We start from the raw sequence: 23,221 nt of genomic DNA, 5'->3' as shown, positions 1-23,221 counted from the left end.
TGGGGTTTCACCATGTTGGTCAGGTTGGTCTTGAACTCCTGACCTCAGGTGATCCGCCAGCCTTGGACTCCCAAAGTGCTGGGATTACAGGTGTGAACCACCACATACGGCGCACTCACAGTTCTTAAACTATTGTTTTAAGAATGGCATGTCAGATCAAGTTACAGTGAAAGATAATCCCTGAAGAAAAGCAGGTCTTTTCAAACTTGGAAAAAAAACTAGGTGGAAATAGTTAAAATCCTAATTCTGCCACAATAAGTATAATACACTATTAGTTTCTTTTTAAAAAATGTATTTATATTATAAGAAAGTAGAAGGAACACAAAATGCATTTACATTCATATAATCTCAACTCAAAATTTAGGCATGGTCAAAAATGGCTCTTAAAAATGGTGACATTTTTATATTTATGAAATGTATCAGTATCTAATTTCCCCTTTATATAATGAGCTACTGGAGAGAAAATACCATGTTTCAATCTACAGTCTCTATATTTAATAGATTCCTAAATGAAAGTAACAAACATAAACATACAAAAATTCATAATAATTAGTCTTGTTTAGAACAGTAAGAGTCAGATGTAAAACTGCTTTGAATACTGAACCGCTACTCAAAGACAAAACACAGATGCCAAGGCATGCCCTATCTCTTACTCCCAGTACAAACAGGATTTGTACGCTACTTTTAAAGCAGCATAAACAATATACCATCCAAATAGAACTGAATTGGTCATAAACAAGAAAAGTTTAATTCTAGACCAAAATTTAGTACTAAATTTAAAATTTTTTGAAATAAGTAAAATATTTTAAAGCAACTTCTGTTTAACCTAAATTAATGCAAATAAGTATACTTCACATTTTAATTTTCACTTCTAAATTTTCAAAATTGGAAAAACAAATCATAATGTAATTTTAATGCCGGTATTTCTACCATGACAAGATCTTATTAAGACCAGATTGAACTGTTAGCCTATTATCTCATATCCTGGCCTCACTGTGCACTTTAACATCTAATTTTAGAGTTTGTAACAGTGTCCTTTGTAATGAAGTTTCCCTGTTACTGTCTGCAGACACAGTGAAGCCAAGAAATTCTGTTTTCTTTGGTAACAATATATACAATTTCACAGTTAAAAATCATAATAGGATTTTAGGCTAGGTGCTGTGGCTCACCCCTGTAATCCCAGCACTCTGACAGGCTGAGGTGGGTGGATCATCTGAGGTCAGGAGTTTGAGACCAGCCGGCCAACATGGTGAAACCCTGTCTCTACTAAAAATACAAAAATTAGCTCGGCGTGATGGTGCATGCCTGTAATCCCAGCTACTCAGGAGGCTGAGGCAGGAGAATCACTTGAACCCGGGACGCAGAGGTGGCAGCAAGCTGAGATTGCACCACTGCACTCCAGCCTGGGCAACAAGAGCGAAACTCTGTCTCAAAAAAAAAAAAAAAAACCACACACAAAAACATAATAGGATTTTCAATCTACTTGGTGAAGAACCTGCATTGTGGGAGGAAAACTCTGCATATTTAATTTAGACTTTACCTTTCTTGTTTAGCGCCCTCAGTTTCAGCCTGAGACATAGATTTATTTTTCTGTTGTTTTAGAACGTTATGAACTCGGACTTTGTAGCTCTCAAATTCAGAGGTTACAGTAGCTTGTTCTGCCTATAACATTTAAAAGAGAGAAACGTTTTGTATTATAACAGGGTCCTTTTATTTTCTTTCAGAGATTAACAAATTGAGATAAAAACCTATTTTTTAAAGTAAGAAAAATGGCTGACATACTTTTTGGTTCCTTGATTAACCCTGCTAAAAAGTATACTTCTGTTGGCTTTACACTTAATTTTCTTTTCAATTGATACATAATTGTACATATTTATGGGGTGCATGTGATATTTTTATGGATACATGCAATGTGTAATAAGCAAATCAGGGTAATTAGGATATCCATTGGGAGGCCGTACACTTTTTAAAGGCCTCTCAATAATATATATATATTTTTTTCTGATAAGAGATCCATTTCTACCATGTCTTCTACCCTGGTAGATTAATTTACTAACCATACATTTTATAGTGGCACTATGTGCTTTTGGAACTTTATAAACATTTTCTCTTATGATATCCCTTTCATAAATTTGAGACAAATTAACTCAAATAAATTATTTGAACTTCAGTTTTCAAAACAGGGTGGTAAGTGTTAAGTTCTAGGTCTTCCACTTTCCTGAAGTGATCTGTAAACTCCCACAACAGTGTTGCCATGATTGCTTAAGTAAGACCTGCATCTAACACAACCACTGTACAAGAAATTAGGCCCCCACAGCTGTGCTATTAAATTGTTATCTTATAATCATTTAGCCCTCAGAAAGAAGTGTAACACCTTCCTAATAAAAAAAAGTTTCATAAAGAAGTGACACATAAATTGCAAAACAAGGTTGAAATGGAAAAAACATCATGTTTTTCCTTTTGGCAAAAAAAGTGATCCAAATTACAATTGGGGTTGGCATGGGATTGGGGTTAGAGGCAGATTAACTGAACAGGTCTTAATCTAATAAGTGCTCTTAACAGCAAAATACTAAAAAGGGAGAGCACAGCCCTGGAGTAAACACCAATGACTAGCTGACAATAAAATCCCAGTGGCTCGCTGTGGCTGCCCTGAAGAACGCACCTTGGCAGCACGACTCTCTTCCTGTAGCGCTGTCACTCTCTGCTGGTACGCACTTAGCGTACGCTGGTGCTGTTCTGCAGAAGTTTTCAGGTGCTCGTGGATTTTGTGTTTCTCTGATGTTATTTCAGCCAGCTGTATCTGGGGGTAAATCTTTAAATTTAGCTTTAGCAAATCCTACCTTCACTAGTTAAAGAGGTTTTCCTTAAAACACAAACTTTAGGTTTGAGACGTAAGTACATATAAGGCATAATTAAGTAGCGAAATATTTTAACGTATTATTATTGAAAAAGTAGAGACAAGTAGGACATTTTCTCACTAATTTATCTTTTCTTAAACCAACATCAATTAAAAAAAATGAAAATCCCAGACTACATATTTAACATAACAATATTTAAATACTTCAAGACATTATATATATAAAAATATATACAAACGTAGCAAACATATAAAATCATTTTATAAACTGTTTCTTGTGACTGCAATATCATTTTGAAAGTTCAGATGCAGCCGGGCGCGGTGGCTCAAGCCTGTAATCCCAGCACTTTGGGAGGCCGAGATGGGCGGATCACAAGGTCAGGAGATCGAGACCATCCTGGCTAACACGGTGAAACCCCGTCTCTACTAAAAAAAATACAAAAATCTAGCCAGGCGAGGTGGCGGGCGCCTGTAGTCCCAGCTACTCCGGAGGCTGAGGCAGGAGAATGGCGTAAACCCGGGAGGCGGAGCTTGCAGTGAGCTGAGATCCGGCCACTGCACTCCAGCCGGGGCGACAGAGCGAGACTCCGTCTCAAAAAAAAAAAAAGAAAGTTCAGATGCATGCTTATTCTGCACTATTCTACAGTGTATTACAAATTTCCAAATATATGAAAATAATCTAGCTTGAGCTAAACAATATACTCCAGTCACACACCAGACTTGATTTATTGTTGCAAATTCCTCAAAATGCTGAGGAATCTTTCTAGATATCCTTATAGGATAATTAGTAAAATCTCTGATTAGTACCTCACTTCTACATGAAAAAACATTTTTTTAATCTTAAAAAGTAAAAACCTTACTTTATAGACTTCTACTTGCTGCTGGCTTGCCTCCAGCTCACCTTTTAAAGATGCTTGAAGTATTAAGTGATCAGTTTCCTAGAGAATGAGAATCTTGGTTAAATTTTTTAAAATGTTACTCATAAATAAATTATGAATAAGTACTAAAATATGAAACTGAAAAATTAACATACTGCTTGCTTTGAATCTGCCAGTTCCTTTTTGGTTTTCACAAGCAATTGCTTGATTTTGGTGTTTTTTTCTTCATATTGTTGTACTGAAGACTGTAATGAAGCTAGCACAAGAAATAATTTCAGCAGAAAAAGATGAAACATTTTTTATGAGTGAATTTGAATACACAAATAATGTCTTCTTTGTATTGGCTTATCTTTAAAAGAAGCCTGTTTTAGCTTTTTATTATGGAATACTTCAAACATATGTGACAGTAGTAACAACAGTGCCATAAACTCTACTGTACCCATCTCCTAGCTTTCACAATTACAACCCATGACAATCTCAGTTAACCCAGACAACAGCAAGGTACTTAAGAAATGCTAAAGTGAATAAATGTGGACTATAAACATCTTAATGGCAAACAGTTTTACATCCATTCTGGGCCCCAGTAACATTTATCACTGTTAAACACCTGACTGACAGTGAAAGACTGGTGAAATAAACAAGTAATGGCCCCCACTAAATCAAGTTGTTATGTTATGATGAAATAATTAAAAGGTAAAGTGAACTTTATTTAACTCACTTATTTCTTCTTGTAGGGTTTCTTGTTTCTGTTTTTGAATTTTTATTTCTTGCTCCAAATCTTCTATCTTGTTGTTTTTATTAGTTAACTTTTGATTTAGTTCTTTCATCAAACGTTCATAATCAGCTATTTCCATATTCATCAATGTGGTTTGTTGGGCATCCTGCACATTTTATAAATAAAAGATTTAGACAACAGTAGATCAGTTCATTTGTAAAACTGCTAAAATGATGCCACAGCAATAAATGGGTGCTTTTCTGTAATACTCAAATCGTTTACACTGTAACGAAGAAATGAGGAGTTGGATATTTTCTAGTTTTTAATTTCACAAAATATTTTCTAATAGTTTAACCCAACTTTCTTAGTTTCATTTTATTTCATTATAACGAACTACAATGGGCAGTTGTAGCCTGTGGAGCTCTTATTTATAAAATACTAATATTTCAAGTGGCTCTTACATAACAATATATTTCTTTTTAGCCTAATCTTTAAAGGAGTAAAGTCAGCCAAAGTTTTAAGTATAATACAAATTTCAAGCTTTGACATTAATTAAATCTTTATGTGTCATACAACAATCATGTCCACAAAATGAAACATCAAACCAAAATCTTATAACTCATGAGCCTAGATTCTTCTGAAAGGACTGGTATTTAGAGAAGTCAAATTTTCAATTTTTTGAGCAAGTAATTTATAAAGCATTATTTTAGTACCAAAAGTAACATTCTAAAATATTTCTTTTCAACATGTATAGAATAGTTTAACAATGTAGGCTGGGTGCGGTGGCTCACACCTGTAATCCCAGCACTTTGGGAGGCTGAGATGGGCGGATCATTCGAGGTCAGGAGTTCAAGACAAGCTTCACCAAAATGGTGAAACTCCTTCTCTACCAAAAATACAAAAAGTTAGCTGGGTGTGGTGGTGCATGCATGGAATCTCAGCTACTCGGGAGGCTGAGGCTCAATAAGTGCTTTGAACTCGGGAGGCAGAGGTTGCAGTGAGCCGAGATCATGCCACTGCACTCCAGCCTGGACCACAGAGCAAGATCACAGAAATAACAGAACAAACAGAACAACAAAACAGAACAACGTGAATATTACACCAATTTTGATCCTAGTGTTTTATTTTACCTTTTTAACCAGCTCTAATTCTTGCATGGTTTTCTGAAGCTGTTTCTTTTCCTTTTGAAGTTGTACCTGAAGTTCTTCAAGTTCATTTACAGTAGTGGCATGTTCCTGAAATTAAAAATAAAAACAACCCACACAACCCAACCAACATTAAAAAGGTATTTTTAAGGGGCTTTAAAATAAATCTGACGGTGGGGCATAGTGGTTCACGCCTGTAATCCCAGCACTCTGAAGAGGCCCAGGCGGGCAGATCACAAGGTCAGGAGATTGAGATCATCCTGGCTAACACAGTGAAGCCCCATCTACTAAAAACACACACGAAAAATTAGCTGGGCTTAGTGGTGAGTGCCTGTAATCTCAGCTATTTGGGAGGCTCAGGCAGGAGAACGGCGTGAATCCAGGAGGCGGAGCTTGCAGTGAGCTGAGATTGCGCCACTGCACTCCAGCCTGGGCAACAGAGCAAGACTCTGTCTCAAAATAAATAAATAAATAAATAAATAAATAAATAAATAAATAAATAAATAAATAAAATAAATCTGACACACTAAAATACAGAAAGTTTGGTAATATTTCAATGTTTAAAATATATACACCCCCAAATCACAGCATGGATTCTCAAATTTATGGTTGGTATTAAGGAATTAATGAACTGTGCCGTATTTATAAATGCTACTCTTTAGTAAGTCTTCCCTTCATTTAAATAATATTTTGGTAAATGCATCATATATATGTGAATCAATCTTGCAGGACTGTTTTTACCTTTATCTTCTGTTCTTTCTGAAGTTTTTCAGCTTCTAATTCTTTGTCTACCATTGCTTTGGCTCTCTGGACTTCTAAAATCTGTACTTCTAATAATTTGGCATTAGACTGTAGTGTCTCAATACGAGCCAGCAGATCTTCATTATCAGAATTTATTTTTTCACACTGAAATGACAAATGATTCATTACTATAAACATGCAGAAAACATATACAGCAGAGAAGAATGAACAGGTACATTAATGAGAATACTGGCATAGTGTAACAAATGAAGATTTCAAAGTCCATGCTACAGAACGATAATGTTAAATTAAGAATAAGTTTTAAAATCTGTCACTGAACCACTAATATGGTAAACCTTACAAGAGACCAGGTGCACTGGCAGAGTAAAGAGCAGAAATGAAAAACAAACAAACCCCCAACCAACCAACCAATCCTCTAGGGGAATTAAGATTAGAATAATAAGAAAGATAGTTGCTAGCTGTTTCGTCTTATTCTTCTCTCACAAGTGGGGAGGAGGGTAAAGCGGGGGTGGGGGGAAAAAATTCTGTTTCCGACTATATTTTTTTTATGTTTATGCACAAAGTATTGAGATTAAAATACACCTGTTATAGTTTTCATTTTTGAATTTATTAAAAAATTACCTGCAAAGTCGAATTTCTTAGTTGTCTTGTAAGGTCTTCAATATGATGCTCAAAATTGTTAGCACGTTCTTTTTCCACATCCAGTTGCTCTGACTGCTTTTCATATTCTAATAAAAGATTCTTCAATAAAAGAAGGATTTAACTTTGGTATATTATTATGCATTCAACAGTTCAGACTTTATCATCAAGCCACCTTAAGATTCATGAGTCCATTCTGGATGCTTAAAATATTTACCAAGTTGAACAGAATACCTAACTGGCATTAGGTAATAAAATTAGCAGATTTTGGAAAACTTTTAGTATTGGAGGGTGGGGGAAATATATGAAAGGAAAAGAAAATTTCAAATATAAACAATATAATAGCTCCAAGGTTAAATATTCTACTCATTAACAACACTGAACTTCCAAAACGTAAACACAACTTAAGGATAGAGGATAAAAAGTTTAACCTGGATACCTAACTCCACCTGAAGAATTCTGATGAGAGAAATACTCTAGGCCTGGCCTAATATAAGATAAAGGTGCTAATGAAAGAACACTGGAAGACATTCATAGATTTAGTCTCTCATACTCTGCAGTGACACTTTCAATATTTCCTGAAGAATCCAAAGCCAACTAAATTTGCTTTGATATTCCCAGTTGGCCTACTGAAGGACAGAATGATCAGACTTTTTTTTGCTACACACAAGCTAATTAGGTTATTCACCAAAATATGTAAATGAGATTGTTTCGAGACTGCATGTAGTTCTTTATGTTCTTCTCTCTCTTCTTCCTTATAAATCCTGTTTTTGCCTTTGTTTCTGGAAAACTTCTATTCTTCCCACAAATGTGCATGCAAAATTACTAGCAAAATGGTGTTTTTTTTTTTTCTTTTCCCCCTAGAGGTTCATACTTATTGACATTCGACCTAGAGTCCTCAGCATAAGGAAGGCACAGCCTTGGGCCATGGGTAGGAAAATCAGCATCCTACTCTCTCCTCAATTCCATCTGTTAATCCACCAACCCAAATCCCTCCCACCCCACTTGTAGTCCAAAGAAGATAAAATGATAAAATGATGTGCTGCTCTCTCAACAGTCAGCTGAGTCTGAATTGGAGGGAAGGAAGTATTTGAAGTTCTGCTCATTTAGTTTCAGAACAAGAAGTAAGCAGAGGCAGGAGGTGGACAGCAAAGATGCTGGCAGCCCTGCATCTTGCTAGGTCTTTATAGCTGTGTCTCTGGATTTGTAGGCACTTCTCGACTTTTCAGCTCCCGCATGATTCCTTGAGGCAGGCAACCAGTGACTGACACCGCATATACACCTGGCTTAAAGTTACTGACTCGCTGCCACTTGGAGACCCAGCTGTCCTCTGGACTCATCATCACAATGATTCCATCAAAGGAAGAGCTGGTGGAGTCATACACCATCTCTTAGTTACCTTTCATTTGTAGATATGCATCACAATTGTCAAAACCATCATATTCAAACTGGTCTATAGTCTTGACCAGTCAACACAGCAAACAGGCCCGCAGATGCCGCAGGTCCTTCGGCACCGTCTCCAAGGCCATCTTCTCTGATGGCAAGAGCAACAGAGAGGTAGACGGCCACAGCCTGCGCACCCACAGGAAGTAAATGGTGTTTTATAAAAAATCTTTTAACTTTTCATTTCAGGGGTACATGTGCAGGTTTGTTATGTAGGCAAACTTGTGTCACAGGGGTTTGTTGTACAGATGATTTCACCATCCAAGTATTAAGCCTAGTACCCATTAGTTATTTTTCCTGATCCTCTCCCTTCTTCCACCCTCCACCCTCCGTTAGGCCCCAGTGTCTGTTGTTCCTCTGTATGTGTCCATGTGTTCTCATCATTTAGCTCCCACTTATAGGAGAGAACATGTGTATTTGGTTTTCCGTTCCTGCATTAGTTTGCTAAGGATAGTGGCTTCCAGCTTCATCCATGTCCCTGCAAAGGACATAATCTCATTTTTTTTATGGCTGTGTAGTATTCCATGGTGTATATATACCAATTTTCTTTATCTAGTCTACCACTGACAGGCCTTTAGGTTGATTCCATGTCTTTGCTATCATGAATAGTGCTGCAGAGAACATACGCGTACATGTGTCTTTATTACACAATGACTTATATTTCTTTGGGTATATACCCAGTAACGGGATTGCTGGGTCAAATGGTATTTCTGTTTTTAGGTCTTTGAGGAATCTGTTTTCCACAATGGCTGAACTAATTTACACTCCCACCAAAAGTGTAAGTGTTCCTTTTTCTCTGCAACCTCACCAGCACCTGTTATTTTTTTGACTTTTTAATAGTAGCCATCCTGACTTAAGTGAGGTGGTATCTAAATGTGGTTTTATTGCTAGCACAGTGTTTATGTTTTCTTGCAAAGTTTACTTTTGGAAGTTCCACTGAGATACTATGCATAAAAGAGAAATGACATTAACCAAGAGGACTGTGAAGCCTGGCAGTGGCCTTCCTCTGGACCTGAACCTCTTATGTCCTTGGCTCACCTCTGCAGGCTTCTCTGGTGGGTTCTTTTTTTTTTTTTGAGATGGAGTCTCTGTTGCCAGGCTGGGGTGCAGTGGCGCGATCTTGGCTCACTGCACCCTCCGCCTCCCAGGTTGCAGTGATTCTCCTGCCTCAGCCTCCTGGGTAGTTGGGATTACAGGCACGTGCCACCATACCTGGCTAATTTTTCTATTTTTAGTAGACAAGGTTTCACCATGTTGGCCACGCTGGTCTTGAACTGACCTCAGGTGATCCATATGCCTCAGCCTCCCAAAGTGTTGGAATTACAGGCATAAGCCACTGAGCCTGGCCTCTGGTGGGTCTTCTGGGGCATTTACGCTTTTTTGGATCGTGCTTGCCATATCTTTTTTTTCGAGACGGGGTCTTGCTCTGTCGCCCAGGCTGGAGTGCAGCGGCGCAACTTCAGATCACTGTAACCTCTGTCTCCTGGGTTCGAGTGATTCTCCTCCCTCAGCCTCCCAAGTATCTGGGACTATAGGCGTGTGCCACTATGGCCAACTAATATTTGTATTTTTAGTAGAGACAGGGTTTTGTCATGTTGTCCAGACTGGCCTCAAACTCCTGAGCTCAGGCAATCTGCCTGCCTTGGTCTCCCAAAGTGCTAGGATAACAGGTGTGAGCCACCACGCCCGGCTCTTGCTTCCCAGATCAGATCCTTGACTAATGTACTTCGTTTTTAATTCTGATTTACACATGGTGAATTATTTGACTCAACTAGTGGCTGACTGCTACAATCTGAATTTTGATTTTACAGTCTGTCCATTTAGTGATTTCAGTGGTAGAAGACAGGACTTGGGAATCTAGAATCTGGCTTATTATTTTTTTTTTTTTGAGACGTTGTCTTGCTCTGTCGCTAGGCCGGAATGCAGTGGTGCGATCTCAGTTCACTGCAACCTCCATCTCCCTGCTTCAAGCAATCCCCCTGCCTTAGCCTCCCGAGTAGCTGGGACTACAGGCACACACCACATCCGGCTATTTTTTTTTGTATTTTTAGTAGAGACGGGGTTTCACCATGTGGCCAGACTGGTCTCGAACTCCTAACCTCAGGCAATCCTCAAGCCACGGCCTCCCAAAGTGTGTTTTTGTATGTTTATTTATCTGAGTCTGCTACTTCCTGGCACACATGCACACAGGGTTGAGGTATCACTAGGGTCTTTTCCATAGAAAGAAGATTCTGTGCTTCTTTTATATTTGGGTAGGCTCCTCTAAAAATCAGAGATATTAGATAGTCTCTAACTGGCCTTCTTCATTTTTACTCATTCTGGTTCCAACTGCTGTCAACAGCTGTAAAAACTGAATTGCTATGCCAAGGCATAATAAATAATGGCTCCCTATGGGAAATTCTGATTTTAATCAAGTATTATTCCTAAGGGGAGTCTTGGAACAAAAACGAATGCCAGGCATACAAGAGTCTACTTTTACTTTCCGTATGTAGAGTAGACACTTCTAAACATCCGAATAATTACAAATTATTGTTCCTCTAGGACTCCTATGTGTTCAGATCTTTTAATAAACTGATACAAGTTATTACAAGTGATATGAACACTGAAAAAACTAGCCAAATTAACAAACTCCAAAATTATTCAGCATCTTTATAATGATGCATCCTGAAGAACTTAATAGAGCGTAGGTATGTGTGTGTGTGTTTTTTTTTTTTTTTTTTTTTTTTTATGAGACGGAGTCTCACTCTGTCGCCCAGGCTGGAGTGCAGTGGCCGGATCTCAGCTCACTGCAAGCTCCGCCTCCCGGGTTCACGCCATTCTCCTGCCTCAGCCTCCCGAGTAGCTGGGACTACAGGCGCCCGCCACCTCGCCCGGCTAGTTTTTTGTATTTTTTAGTAGAGACGGGGTTTCACCGTGTTAGCCAGGATGGTCTCGATCTCCTGACCTCGTGATCCGCCCGTCTCGGCCTCCCAAAGTGCTGGGATTACAGGCTTGAGCCACCGCGCCCGGCCGGTATGTGTTTTTAAAAGTGATCAACATTCTTAAACTTTATTTCAGCACTTCTGGTTCTACCTTAAATCCCGTCACATTTTTATACATAAGTTTATATTACATATGAAAATATGGTAATGAAATCTGAAAATTTAAATCTACACATGACAAAATTAGTATGCTCATATATAAAGATCTTATAAATCCATTAAAAACCCATTTACAATTTATAGATGGGCTTCTTCATAAGAGCAAGTTACATAAGGAACTTGCTTCTTTACATTTTAAGAGACCTTATAATCTATTAATTTCTTCCAGAGGTAGACCAGGCATATCAATTTCAAATAGTTAAATCTTTCAATCTTTTCCTTTGTAATTCATTAAAACACTTTAGGTAGGAGTGCAGTGGTACAATCTCCCCACTCACTGCAACTGCCACCTTCCATGTTCAAGTGATTCTCATGCCTCAGCCATTAGAGTAGCTAGGACTACAGGCGTGTGCCACCATGCCCAGCTAAATTTTGTATATTTTGTAGAAACAGGGTTTTGCTGTGTTGGCTAAGCTGATCTCAAACTCCTGGCCTCAAGTGACTCACCCACCTTGGCCTCCCAGAGTGCTGGAATTATAGGCTTCAGCAACTGCACCCAGCCTAAATTTAGTATTTAAAGTTTGAAAAAGTGTTTTGTATCCAGAAGTCAGTTAAAGGATCAAGTGTTTCATTATAGGTTTTTAAAAAATACTTTTCACAACATTTTTTAATCCATCCAGAATACATTTTGGTATGTGGAGTGAAATAAAAAGCTAATTCCTTAGAAGGAATTTCTTTCTTCATTGGTTTCTGTTTCAAATTTTACTGGGATAGTATAGCTTAGTGGATGAAACAACAGATCTGGAACGAGACTGCCTGAATTCAAATTCCAGCTCTGCTCTGTCACTTGTTCTGTGACCCCGAGGTCTCTTAAGAAATCTGAGTCTGCGACTTTTGAGTTCTTTAATCGATTTATGCCTCAGAGTCCTCACTTGTAAAGTGTTGATGCTAATATACTTGGGGGTTGTTTTGAGAATTAACTGTATTGAGATATGTAAAGTGCTTAGAAGAGAGCCTGGCACCTGTTTGTTGTTATAAGCGGAAGTAACTATCTCTTCTGCTACGTTAATCTGTACCATTCCTGCATCAGAATTCTACCACCTTACTGTAACTCTGTCATAAGTTTTAGTGTCTCTTTGAGTAGGATGTCACTTTATTCTTTTCATCAGAAAAAAAATTTAGCTGCTCTTGCTAGTTTTCTACTTAAAACTTAGAATTTTCTGTCAAGACCCAGCCAAAAAAAAAAATCTAAAATGTTTAATGAATTTGTTTTAGAATTTATAAGCCAATCTGAGAACTGATAGTTCAAATAATAGTCATCGTATGTAAGTTTTGCAGTTTTTTTCAGAGTGCCAAAACTTCTCATTTAACTGCTTCCTAAGATTGGATTTCATGGCTGTTGTGGTATTCTTTTTTTCATCAAATCCTGCCTGATGACCGCTCACTCTCTTTTCCCTACCCAACTTACTTTTCTACATAGTATGTATCTTCTATTTTTGTATGTTTGCCTGTTATTGCCATTTGGATTTTTTTAAGTCCTAAGAGGACAGGAACTTAGTCTCTCTGGTTGACCTCCAACTTGCCCCAGAACTCAGAACTCAGTCTGCCATACAAAATTTGCTGAATGAAACCTTAAGAAATGTAGTGTTGTTTATCTTGCATTCGGTGATTTTGTTGTACTTTCATTTTTAATTCTTATATTTTTAATAATACATTTTCATGTTACTAAGATAAACAAGCATATTGCCTCCAAATAACAATGCTTCACCTTGTTTAAGCTTCAGGTTTATTCACTTGGCCAGAACAATATCAAATAATCACAGTAGTAATAGGTTATCTTTTTGTTACTGATTTTATTAGGAAATCCCAAAACAAAATTTTACTTTTATGAACAACAGTTTAAAGGCACTATTTAGGCCAGGTGCAGTGGCGCATGCCTGTAATCCTAGCACTTTGGGAGGCTGAGGCAGGTGGATCACGAGGTCAGGAGTTCAAGACCAGCCTGGCCAGCATGGTGAAACCCCGTCTCTACTAAAAATACAAAAATTAGCCAGGCATGGTGGCGTCTGCCTGTAGTCCCAGCTACTCGGGAGGCTGTGGGCAGGAGGATTGCTGGAACCTGGGGGCAGAGGTTGCAGTGAGCCAAGATTACACCACTGCACTCCAGTCTGGGCGACAGAGCAAGATTTCATTTAAAAAAAAAAAAAAAAAAAAGCCACTATTTAAAGCTTAACTTCCTTCCTTCCTCCCTCCCTCCCTCCCTCCTTCCTTCCTTCCTTCCTTCCTTCCTTCCTTCCTTCCTTCCTTGTGGGCAGGAGGATTGCTGGAACCTGGGGGCAGAGGTTGCAGTGAGCCAAGATTACACCACTGCACTCCAGCCTGGGCGACAGAGCAAGATTTCATTTAAAAAAAAAAAAAAGCCACTATTTAAAGCTTAACTTCCTTCCTTCCTCCCTCCCTCCCTCCCTCCCTCCCTCCCTCCCTCCTTCCTTTCTCTTTCTTTCTTTCTTTCTTTTTGAGACGGAGTCTCGCTCTGTCGCCCAGGCTGGAGTGCAGTGGCCGGATCTTGGCTGACTGCAAGCTCCACCTCCCGGGTTTACGCCATTCTCCTGCCTCAGCCTCTCGAGTAGCTGGGACTACAGGCACCCGCCACCTCGCCTGGCTAGTTTTTTGTATATTTTAGTAGAGACGGGGTTTCACTGTGTTAGCCAGGATGGTCTCGATCTCCTGACCTCATGATCCGCCCGTCTCAGCCTCCCAAAGTGCTGGGATTACAGGCTTGAGCCACCGCGCCCAGCAAAGCTTAACTACTTTAAAATCTTGATGTTAGGATTCTATTACATTGCACCCCAAAACAGAATAAAGATTTACTGAAAAATACAAGGTGATTGTTTTGTGGACAATAGTTTTACATTTCCACTACATTTCTTAGAAGTTATAACTTTTATAACTTGTTATTAAAATGACTATTTTTACCTTATAGCTTTCTGCTCCTTGAATGAGATCTCTCATGGAAGCAGATAACTGGTCCTTTTCTGACCGAAGAGATTCAAGTTCTTCCCTTACAGTCTGGGTCTGTTTTAAATACAAGTAAAATTAAAGAGGTTTTTGTTTGTTTTTTTTTAATGGATAGAAAAACTCTTGATTTTTTAAAATATAAGATTCCTGAATCTCACATTTTTTAAGTCAGCTCACCTCTTTTCTGCTGGAATCTAGTTCTTTCTTTGCCTTCACGGCAACTAATTTTATCTTATTTATTTTCTCCTCCTTTTCTTTGCATTCTTTTTCCAGATTTTCTAAAAATAGAAAATAAACGGATTACATATGAACTCAAAAGGAAAAAATTCAAATTACTTGCTTATTTTAGCCCTAGATTATTTGGGAGCACAAAATTGGTAATTTGATATTAAAATAAGCAGTAAAAACAGTAATATCATTTTTTAAAGTGGAAGCTTATTCGTTATGTGAGGTAATGTAAAAAGCTTCCATTGTTTTTAATCCTCCAAAATAGTCTACTTTTTTCTAGCCATTTCGTAAGTTTCTAGGAATTATAGGCTTTCAAAACTTCTCATTAGATTTCCTGGAAATGCAGCTATGCCAGGACTTTAGATGACAGTGTGCCAATTAGGATCAAGTACTGGAGATATCAGATGCAGATCAGTATTTATGCTCCACAGGCGCACTCTTCCTCTTGGCTGATGGGTCTTTCGCAACTAAACCTGTAATATGTTTTACCTATCCCATATGGATCTCTCTGTTCACTTCTTTAGCTACCTACCCCATTTGAACTCCAGAGTTCAGGACTTCTTGGTATTTGTTTCTAAAAATTCAGTTATGATCCAAATTTCTGTCCTGGCCTATTAATTTACTTGCACCAGTGCCTTCCCTTTGGCTACTATAGTGAAGTGTCTGTGTGTGGAACAAAGGCCAATCGTTCCACATCTGCATTTCATCCTATGTCTCCTTACCTACTCAAGCATCAGAGCAACAATTCTCCCTCCTTCTTCTACAGCAGCAATTTTCCCCTTTCTAGTGGATTTTTTCCCAATATTTTATAAACATGCAACAAGAAAAATTACCATCAAGAAATTAAGGCCAGGAATAAATAGTGAAAGCATTTAAAGAGGGTAGGGGACAGGTGAAATATCTCAAACATGCTGTTATTCTTCCCATAAAATAAAAAATTAAACCACAAGGTCCCTCTAGTTTTGTCCCATGGCTTTTTCTTTCCCCTATAGCACATCCCTTGAAAAGAGTCATCGATATATGCTCTCAAACATTGCCTGCCCCATTTTTTTCTAGAATCAACTGCAATCAAGCTCTGGTTCCAGCATGTCATGGACACTGACCTCTATGTTGCTTAAGGCAGTGGTCAGTTCTCAGTACTTATCTTATTTGATACATTAGCAGCACTAGCAATGGCTAACCACTTTTTCCCTCTTGAAGCACTTCACTTCCTGTCACTTGCCGTAGCTTTCAAGACATTTTATGTTCCAGGTTTTCCTACCTCACTAGCTGCTCCTTCTCAATTTCCTGTGTTGTCTCTATCTTTACATGAATGGACAATTGTCTCTGGTCTCCATCTTTTGGCTATATTCCCTTGGTAATTTCAATCTCCTGGCCTTTTTTTTTTTTGAGACAGAGTCTTGCTCTGTCACCCAGGCTGGAGTGCAGTGGCGTGATCTCGGCTCACTGTAAGCTCTGCCTCCTGGGTTCCCGCCATTCTCCTGCCTCAGCCTCCCAAGTAGCTGAGACTCAGGTGCCCGCCACCACACCCGGCTATTTTTTTTTTTTTTTTTTTTTGATTTTTAGTAGAGACGGGGTTTCACCGCGTTAGTCAGGATGGTCTCCATCTCCTGACCTCGTGATCTGCCCACCTCAGCCTCCCAAAGTGCTGGGATTACAGGCGTGAACCACCGCGCCCCCTCTCTGGCTTTTATGCCCACTCTTTAACTATGAATATTTATCTCTAGCTTAGGTCTCTCCCCTTAACTCCAGATTTGCGTAGCATTCTAACATCTCTACTTGGACTGGTATTTAAACTTACTTCTAAAACTGAACATCCCAATCTGCCCCAATAACCTATTATAAACAACTGGAAGTCATTCTACTCTTCAACTTCCCTTACCCTAATCTAATAGGGCACTAAATTCAGGGATCATTGGCACATTACATACTTCTAAGTCTTTGTTTCCTGATCCTTATATGGTAATAAAAGAGCTATCCTATGATGTTACTGTGAGGAATAAATGGATAAGATAAAGCCCTAACTCCTCTGCATATCAATCATACTGTTGTGTTTATGATCTGGCTCTTACCTCTCCAGGAACTTCCTAGTATGCACCTTGATGTATGCTATATGTCAACCTACAAGCACCTGCTCTTCCTTCTTCCTAGAATACCTTTCTTCCTGTGTAAAATTTCTCATTCTTCAAGACTCGGCTGAAAACACTATTCTATGCTGCTTTTCTTAACTCAAAATAGTGTAAGTTCCTATGTTGTCAGTACTGTATCTTGTCCATACCTCAAACTACTGCAATTTAACATTGAGATCTTTGAGCACATGGTCTGTACCTCAACCACTTTTCTATCACCAGTGTCTAGAATAGTTGGGCATTTAAATAAAGTTTGCTAAATGATTGAAAAGTCCAAAATAAATCAGGACACCATTTATAAATCACACCAATCTTGCCTGGGTTAAACAATAGAAAGTAACACTTTTGAAAGAGAAGGCGAACAGGTGTCAGAGGGGCAAGAATGTGAGCTCGAGGAAAAGACAGCTACGAACTGTGCTTTTAACAACTCATTATTTGGCTACTGTATTTCTCAATCTATTCTAACACTAACAAGAATCTGTCTAATTGTGACAACATCTGTAAAACCATAGTTACCTAATTTTTCTTCCAACTCTTTTACCGAAGACAGAGGATCATTTTGTACAGAAGGTGATTTTGCTAAGGAATCCTAGATTTTACAGGGGGAAAAAACAAAACAAAACAAAATAAAAATCAGAATCAGAATTAATTTTCCATAATGAACCGGCCATCACGTTAAGCATAAGAAAATCATTATCAAAGAGAATTCCTACAAAAAGCAATTTGGTCAACAGATTTTCCCTTGTTAGACCAGAAAATTAATACTGACCTTACTATGCATATGGCATTTACTATTTAAAAAAATAGTAACTAAGGCCAAGATAAACAACCTGATACATCAAATACACGTGTAATAAGGAAACAATTAAACGACTTTTAATCTTTAATGTTTAAAGAAAACCCTAAAATTTTAGCAATACCACCAAAGCTGTCTTGCTTAAAAGTGCTCTTTACAAAAGATAACTAAGCATTTCACACAAGAATGACACTCAAGTTTTTTCATGTTTAGTTGTTTTGCTAGTGACTAATAAACTTCTGACCAAGACATTTAAATCCCTAATCATTTAATCTTCTATAAACTCAAGATTTTAAAATTATCTAAAACTCCCCAAAAATAAATGTAATAAACTGGACATACAACATGGAAATGTCTAATGCACTTTTCAGAAAGTTGCCACTTGAGCTTGAATGGTAAAATTTACTTTTGATGTCAAGCTGTAAAAATGTTTAACGTATATATTTTAGAGTTGAACTAAGAATTTATTTCAAACAATACAATTCAAATGAACAGTACCTTTAATAGTATCAACTCTGCTCTCACATCTCGTAATTCTGATTCTTTTTGTTCTAGTAACGGCTTTAGGTTTTCATGTTCCTTTATAAAACATTTTTCTTTTTCATTATGGATTTCGTTTTTGCTACACGTTTGAGATACTTCCTCAACTTGAAATAGAAGATTCTGATTTTCAAGCCTTGTTTTTTCATTAGCATTCTTCATTTCTAGAAGATCAGATTGCAGGGCCTCTTTTTCTGAGTGGATTTCTTCTAACTCTTTCCTTAAGAGAACTTTCTCTTGCTCATAGTCTCTCAATAAAGACTTAAGTTCTTCACACTGAACTACACTCTCTTCTTGAAGGCACTTGATCTCTTTTTCTAACTCGAATACCTTTTTATCACACTGAAAAACCAGGTTGCATTTTTCCTCATTTATTTTTGCCAAGGATTCACCGACTGCTTGTAGGATATTAACATCTTTCTCTTCACTATCTTCTGCAACTTCAGACCCCATATCTTTAAGAAAACCATACAACTGAGTTTTGACAAATAACTTCTGAACTTGCTCATTTTCAAGCAGTTTATTCAAATTATCTCGCTCTTCAACCATTAACTGAAGTTTCTTTTCTAATTCAGTAATATGTCCTTTAAGGATAACATCATCTTTTTGAGACAAAAAAACTTCCAAATCCCTACTCAACTGTTTTTTTTCTGAACTGAGTTTATTGTTTTCCTCATAAAGAGACTTCACTTCAGCTGACAATACTTCTTTGTCTTCAGAGAGAACTTTCATTTGAACCATAAGTTTTTCTAGTTTTTGGTCATTTTGATCCTTTTCTTTTAAAGTCTCCTCTAGTCCTCCTGTTAATTCATTTACCTTTTGTTCTAGTTCACTGTTGTACTGGGTTATCTGCTCTACTTTCTTCCCAAGTTCAAGAATCAATCTTTCTTCCCTTTCACATTTCTTATGGAAATTATCCAGTTCTTCATAGGAATTTTTCAGTTTATTTATAAAATCATCTTTTTCCTCAGTAAGAGAATTTACCTTTGCTTCTAATTCTTTTAACATGGTATCTCTTTGACTGAGACTAAGTAAGTATACTCCATTCTTTTCTTCAAGGTTCTTTATGGTATTTTCAAGTTCTGGTACCAATTCTTGTTGAGACAGTAACTTTTCATTTTCTCCCTGGAGGTGATTCACAGTTTCGAGAAGAGCATCTTTTTCAGTAAAGGCAGTTCTGAGCTTCTGCTGCAGTTCATGAACATCAGATGCTTGCTGTTGCTTCATTGATTCAAACTCTTGACTTATTTTTCCAGCAGATTCCCCCAGTTCTGTTTGTAAAATTTCCATAATCTCTCGTAAACTCTCATAATTTAAAATTGCTTCTTGCTTTTCTTGCTGTAGGTTGTCACACTGTTCCTTAAGACCCTGTATTTCAAACATTAATGTTAATTTTTCTTTTTCTGAATCTGACAAAGATGTCTCATTTAGCTCTGATATTTCTTTTTGATGTTGTTCCTTAAGACTCTGTACTTCTTTGTTATGCTGTTCTACAGTACAGCAAAACTGTTTATTTAAACCTGCTAGCTCAGATTTTAATTTTTCAATTACACAGCCCTGTTCTTCTTTAGCTAGTAATAATTCATTAATTTTAAACTCTAAGTCTTCCCGTTCATGAAAAAATTCATCCTTTATATGTTGAGCATCCATTTCAAGTTTCAACTTAAGATTATTCATATAAGTTACCTCATCTTTTAAGATACTATGTTGAGATTCAAGTTCTTTTAAGGTATCTTCTAAGTGTTTGACTTTTTCATTTACTACTTGTCCTACAAATGTATTTTCTTGGAAGAGAAGAGAACACATCTGATTGTCTTGGTTTGCATTTGACGTGGCTTTCCTTAAATTTTCTAGCTCACATTCATATTTCTCCTGGATGTTCTTTTCACTTGCCTCACATTGTTTTACTAAGTTCTCTTTTAGCTCATTCAACTTATTTATCTCTGTTTCATGTTCCTTAGCTGATGCTTCAATCTGGCACATTAATTCTTTCACCTCTTCTTGGTGTATAGCTTTCATCTGTAAAAGTTCCTCCTGCAAACTATTAATATTTTTTTGGTAATCCTGAGAATTAGCCTCAATGATATTTTGGAGTTGAGTAATTGTTTCCTTCTTTTCATCAGTGGTAGCGTCTAATTGCTTTTGCAGATGTAAAATTTGCTCCTCAAAGGCTGGCCTAATTTTCTCAATCTCTTCTTGTAGTTTTTTAACATTATCTTCAGAGTTGTTCTGAAACTTAAGTTGTTCTGAGAGCTCTAATTGCTTATTCATTGCTTCTTCCAGTTCCTTTTGTAAGTTAGCTTTGTCTTCACTGTATTTGGCACATACTGCCATCAATTCATTTTTCAAATTTTCAATTTCTTTCACATAGTTTATATGTGATTGTTCCAACTCCTTATGTGCATCTTCCATCTTAGTTACAGAATCCTATTACAAAACATAAGCACACATAAATTATTTAAGTAAGACAAAAGAAGCCTCTGCCCTTACGAAAAATATTAGCCACAAACTAAGTAGAGAGAAAAGTAAATGAGAATAAATGTATTTCGAGAAACATGATACTGATATTCCAATAATTCTCCTTAGGTGCTGCCTATCTAAAGTATGACAATAAACATCTACAATATTAGATCTACAACTCAAATTAGCTCAGACCTAATAGGCAAGAAACAGAAGCATGTCTCTGAATAGCCTAGAACTAAAGAGATAATGGTATTTAGTCATGTGTGAAAACCAACTTACTTTTTTGTTTTTATTAAAGAATAGCATTATAGCTGTAAAAAAGATAAAGCAACAAGTAAATTCACCTCTGTTGCTGTACAGTTACGTGATTCAGTTATTTTTCTTTTAAAATCTCAATCTCAGTTTGTTTATATTATAAAATGTTAATCAGATTAGATGCTTTTTAAAATCTTACCTCTAAAATTAATGACTACACTACATAAGTTAATAAAAAAGAACACTAAAATATTGACTTACCTCAACCTCTTGCTTCATTTTTATATTTTCCTTTTTCAGAGAAAGACACTGTTGCTCAGTCTCTGCTTTTTCCAGAAGAATAGCATCCAGACGTTCAGTTAATGCCTATTTTAGAATAGGATTTATATGCCTGGGGTTAAAAAAATGGTGGATTGACCACATGCATAATTTTCTCCTGACCTTTTCAAAACACACTAAAGTGAGAATAAGAGATTTTAAAAGGTAGAACACATTAAGCAAAGAGAAAAGGAGAAAAGATACAAGGATAAGAGAAATTTCAACACATTTTTGGAAAACTGAATTGTGGAGGAGGATGAACTGAATTAGAAGCAGGAAGAAAGCTATAACCTAAGAACCTGCACAAGGAAACACGTATGAGAACCTGGCAAATATTTTGCAGAACTGAAATGCTCAGAATTGGAGGCAACAGATATTGTTGAGGGAGGTGTAATGTGTGAGGCTCAAAAACTGGGTATTGGTCAACAATCTGAATAGGGACCAGTCAGAGAGTAAGCAAGAAATAATCTATGTCCTTCCCCCATCAGAGACAGGTTATTCTGTGCAGAAATTAAACGGGAAGTTAATGAGATGGAAAAAAAAAAAATCAATAAGCCAAGAGTCAGCTCTTTTAAGATAGCTATCAAAATAGACACCTTTTAGTAAAACTGATCAAAAGACAGAATTTCCAAAAAATAATACAATGTAAAAGGAAGCACATCTACGTAAGTCGGGCATGGTGGCTCATGCCTGTAATCCTAGCACTTTGGGAGGCTGAGGTGGGCAGATCACTTGAGGTCAGGAGTTCGAGACCAGCCTGGACAACATGGTGAAACCCTGTCTCTACTAAAAAATACAAAGAAAATTAGCTGGGTGTGGTGGTGGGTGCCTGTAGTCCCGGCTACCCTGGAGGCTAAGGCAGGAGAATTCCTTGAACCCAGGAGGTGGGGGTTGCAGTGAGCCAAGACTGCTCCACTGTACTCCAGCCTGGTCCAGCCTGGGTGACAGAGCAAGACTATGTCTCAAAAAAAAAAAAAAAAAAAAAGTTAAAGAAAATTATTATGAGTAACTATTTGTCAATAATAATGACAACTCAACGAAAATGGATAACAATTCCTATAAAAATAAACCTTTACTGACTCACAAAAAATTTAAAAAGCATAATACTATATTTAAAAATCAGATAAACACTTAAAAATTGTCCACCAAAGAAAACAGGAGGAATAGATGGTTTTTAAGGTGAGTTCTATCAAATTTTCAAGGAACAGACAGATCATCCCAATTTCATACAAACTTGTTCAGACAAAATAAGAAGCAAGAATAATTCCCAAGAATAATTCCCAGCATAACTTGAAACCAATATCCGAGTACTTACACAAAGGAAAAATCAAAGACCCATTTTACGACAAATCTAGATGCAAAAATCCTAAATAAAACATTAGTACACTATCACTATTGCTAATCAACAACTGTATTAAAGACCTCAGCCTGTAAATAAAGCTTTAAAAGGATAGGAGGTGGCCAGGAGTGGTGGCTCATGTCTGTAATCTCAACACTTTGGGAGACGGAGGTGGGAGGATCAATGTTTGAGCCTTGGCAACAGGCGAGGCTCTGTCTCAAAAATAAATAAAAAAATAAGACGTGAGGCATAAAGACTCAAAAAAAAGTTTTTTTTCAGATGATATGACTGTTTATACAGCAAATCTAGAAGAATCTATAGTTAATTAGAAACAAGAGTTTCACAAAGTAGATATAGGATTAATATACAAAGTCAGTTCCATTTCTGGATACTAAAGAATTAGAAAATATAGTTAAAAAGAAGACACATTTACAATGGTATCAAAGAATATCAACAGTCTAGAAAAAACTTTACCAGAAGATGTGTGAAAGCATTCCACAGGGGAAACTATAAAACTACCGATTCCATGCAATTCCAATTAATTGCAATCAAGTTTTTCATGGAATATGACAAGATTCTAAATGTATATGGAAAAGTAAAAAATCAAGAATAGCCA

The 23,221-nt window shown here is 37.2% G+C and overlaps 1 protein-coding gene and 1 pseudogene across 5 annotated transcripts in view; both read right to left on the bottom strand.

The window, feature by feature from the left end:
* The window catches only part of GCC2 (GRIP and coiled-coil domain containing 2), a 65,629-nt gene that overhangs the window by 20,863 nt on the left and 21,545 nt on the right, over positions 1 to 23,221 (bottom strand). For all 4 annotated transcript variants that reach the window (XR_004054336.1, XM_010368672.2, XM_030921120.1 and 1 more), the window contains 13 exons: positions 21,210 to 21,314; positions 18,189 to 20,657; positions 17,411 to 17,483; positions 14,715 to 14,815; positions 14,496 to 14,594; positions 6,979 to 7,098; positions 6,337 to 6,501; positions 5,581 to 5,685; positions 4,454 to 4,616; positions 3,891 to 3,991; positions 3,718 to 3,795; positions 2,663 to 2,800; positions 1,541 to 1,662 (listed from right to left, as the gene is read on the bottom strand). Coding sequence is in view for 3 of the 4 variants with exons in the window: in XM_010368672.2 (XP_010366974.1) it covers positions 1,541 to 1,662; positions 2,663 to 2,800; positions 3,718 to 3,795; positions 3,891 to 3,991; positions 4,454 to 4,616; positions 5,581 to 5,685; positions 6,337 to 6,501; positions 6,979 to 7,098; positions 14,496 to 14,594; positions 14,715 to 14,815; positions 17,411 to 17,483; positions 18,189 to 20,657; positions 21,210 to 21,314 (3,839 nt within the window). In the remaining variant the exon portion in view is untranslated. The remainder of the gene's footprint in view (positions 1 to 1,540; positions 1,663 to 2,662; positions 2,801 to 3,717; positions 3,796 to 3,890; positions 3,992 to 4,453; positions 4,617 to 5,580; positions 5,686 to 6,336; positions 6,502 to 6,978; positions 7,099 to 14,495; positions 14,595 to 14,714; positions 14,816 to 17,410; positions 17,484 to 18,188; positions 20,658 to 21,209; positions 21,315 to 23,221) is intronic.
* On the bottom strand, positions 7,857 to 8,636 carry LOC115894259 (annotated as a pseudogene). The gene has a single exon (XR_004054337.1). The product of XR_004054337.1 is annotated as a transcription elongation factor SPT4-A-like (transcript).

The sequence above is a fragment of the Rhinopithecus roxellana genome, chromosome 17 (genome assembly GCF_007565055.1).
Source record: "Rhinopithecus roxellana isolate Shanxi Qingling chromosome 17, ASM756505v1, whole genome shotgun sequence".
Taxonomy (NCBI): domain Eukaryota; kingdom Metazoa; phylum Chordata; class Mammalia; order Primates; family Cercopithecidae; genus Rhinopithecus; species Rhinopithecus roxellana.
This window is presented reverse-complemented; position numbering and strand designations above follow the sequence as displayed.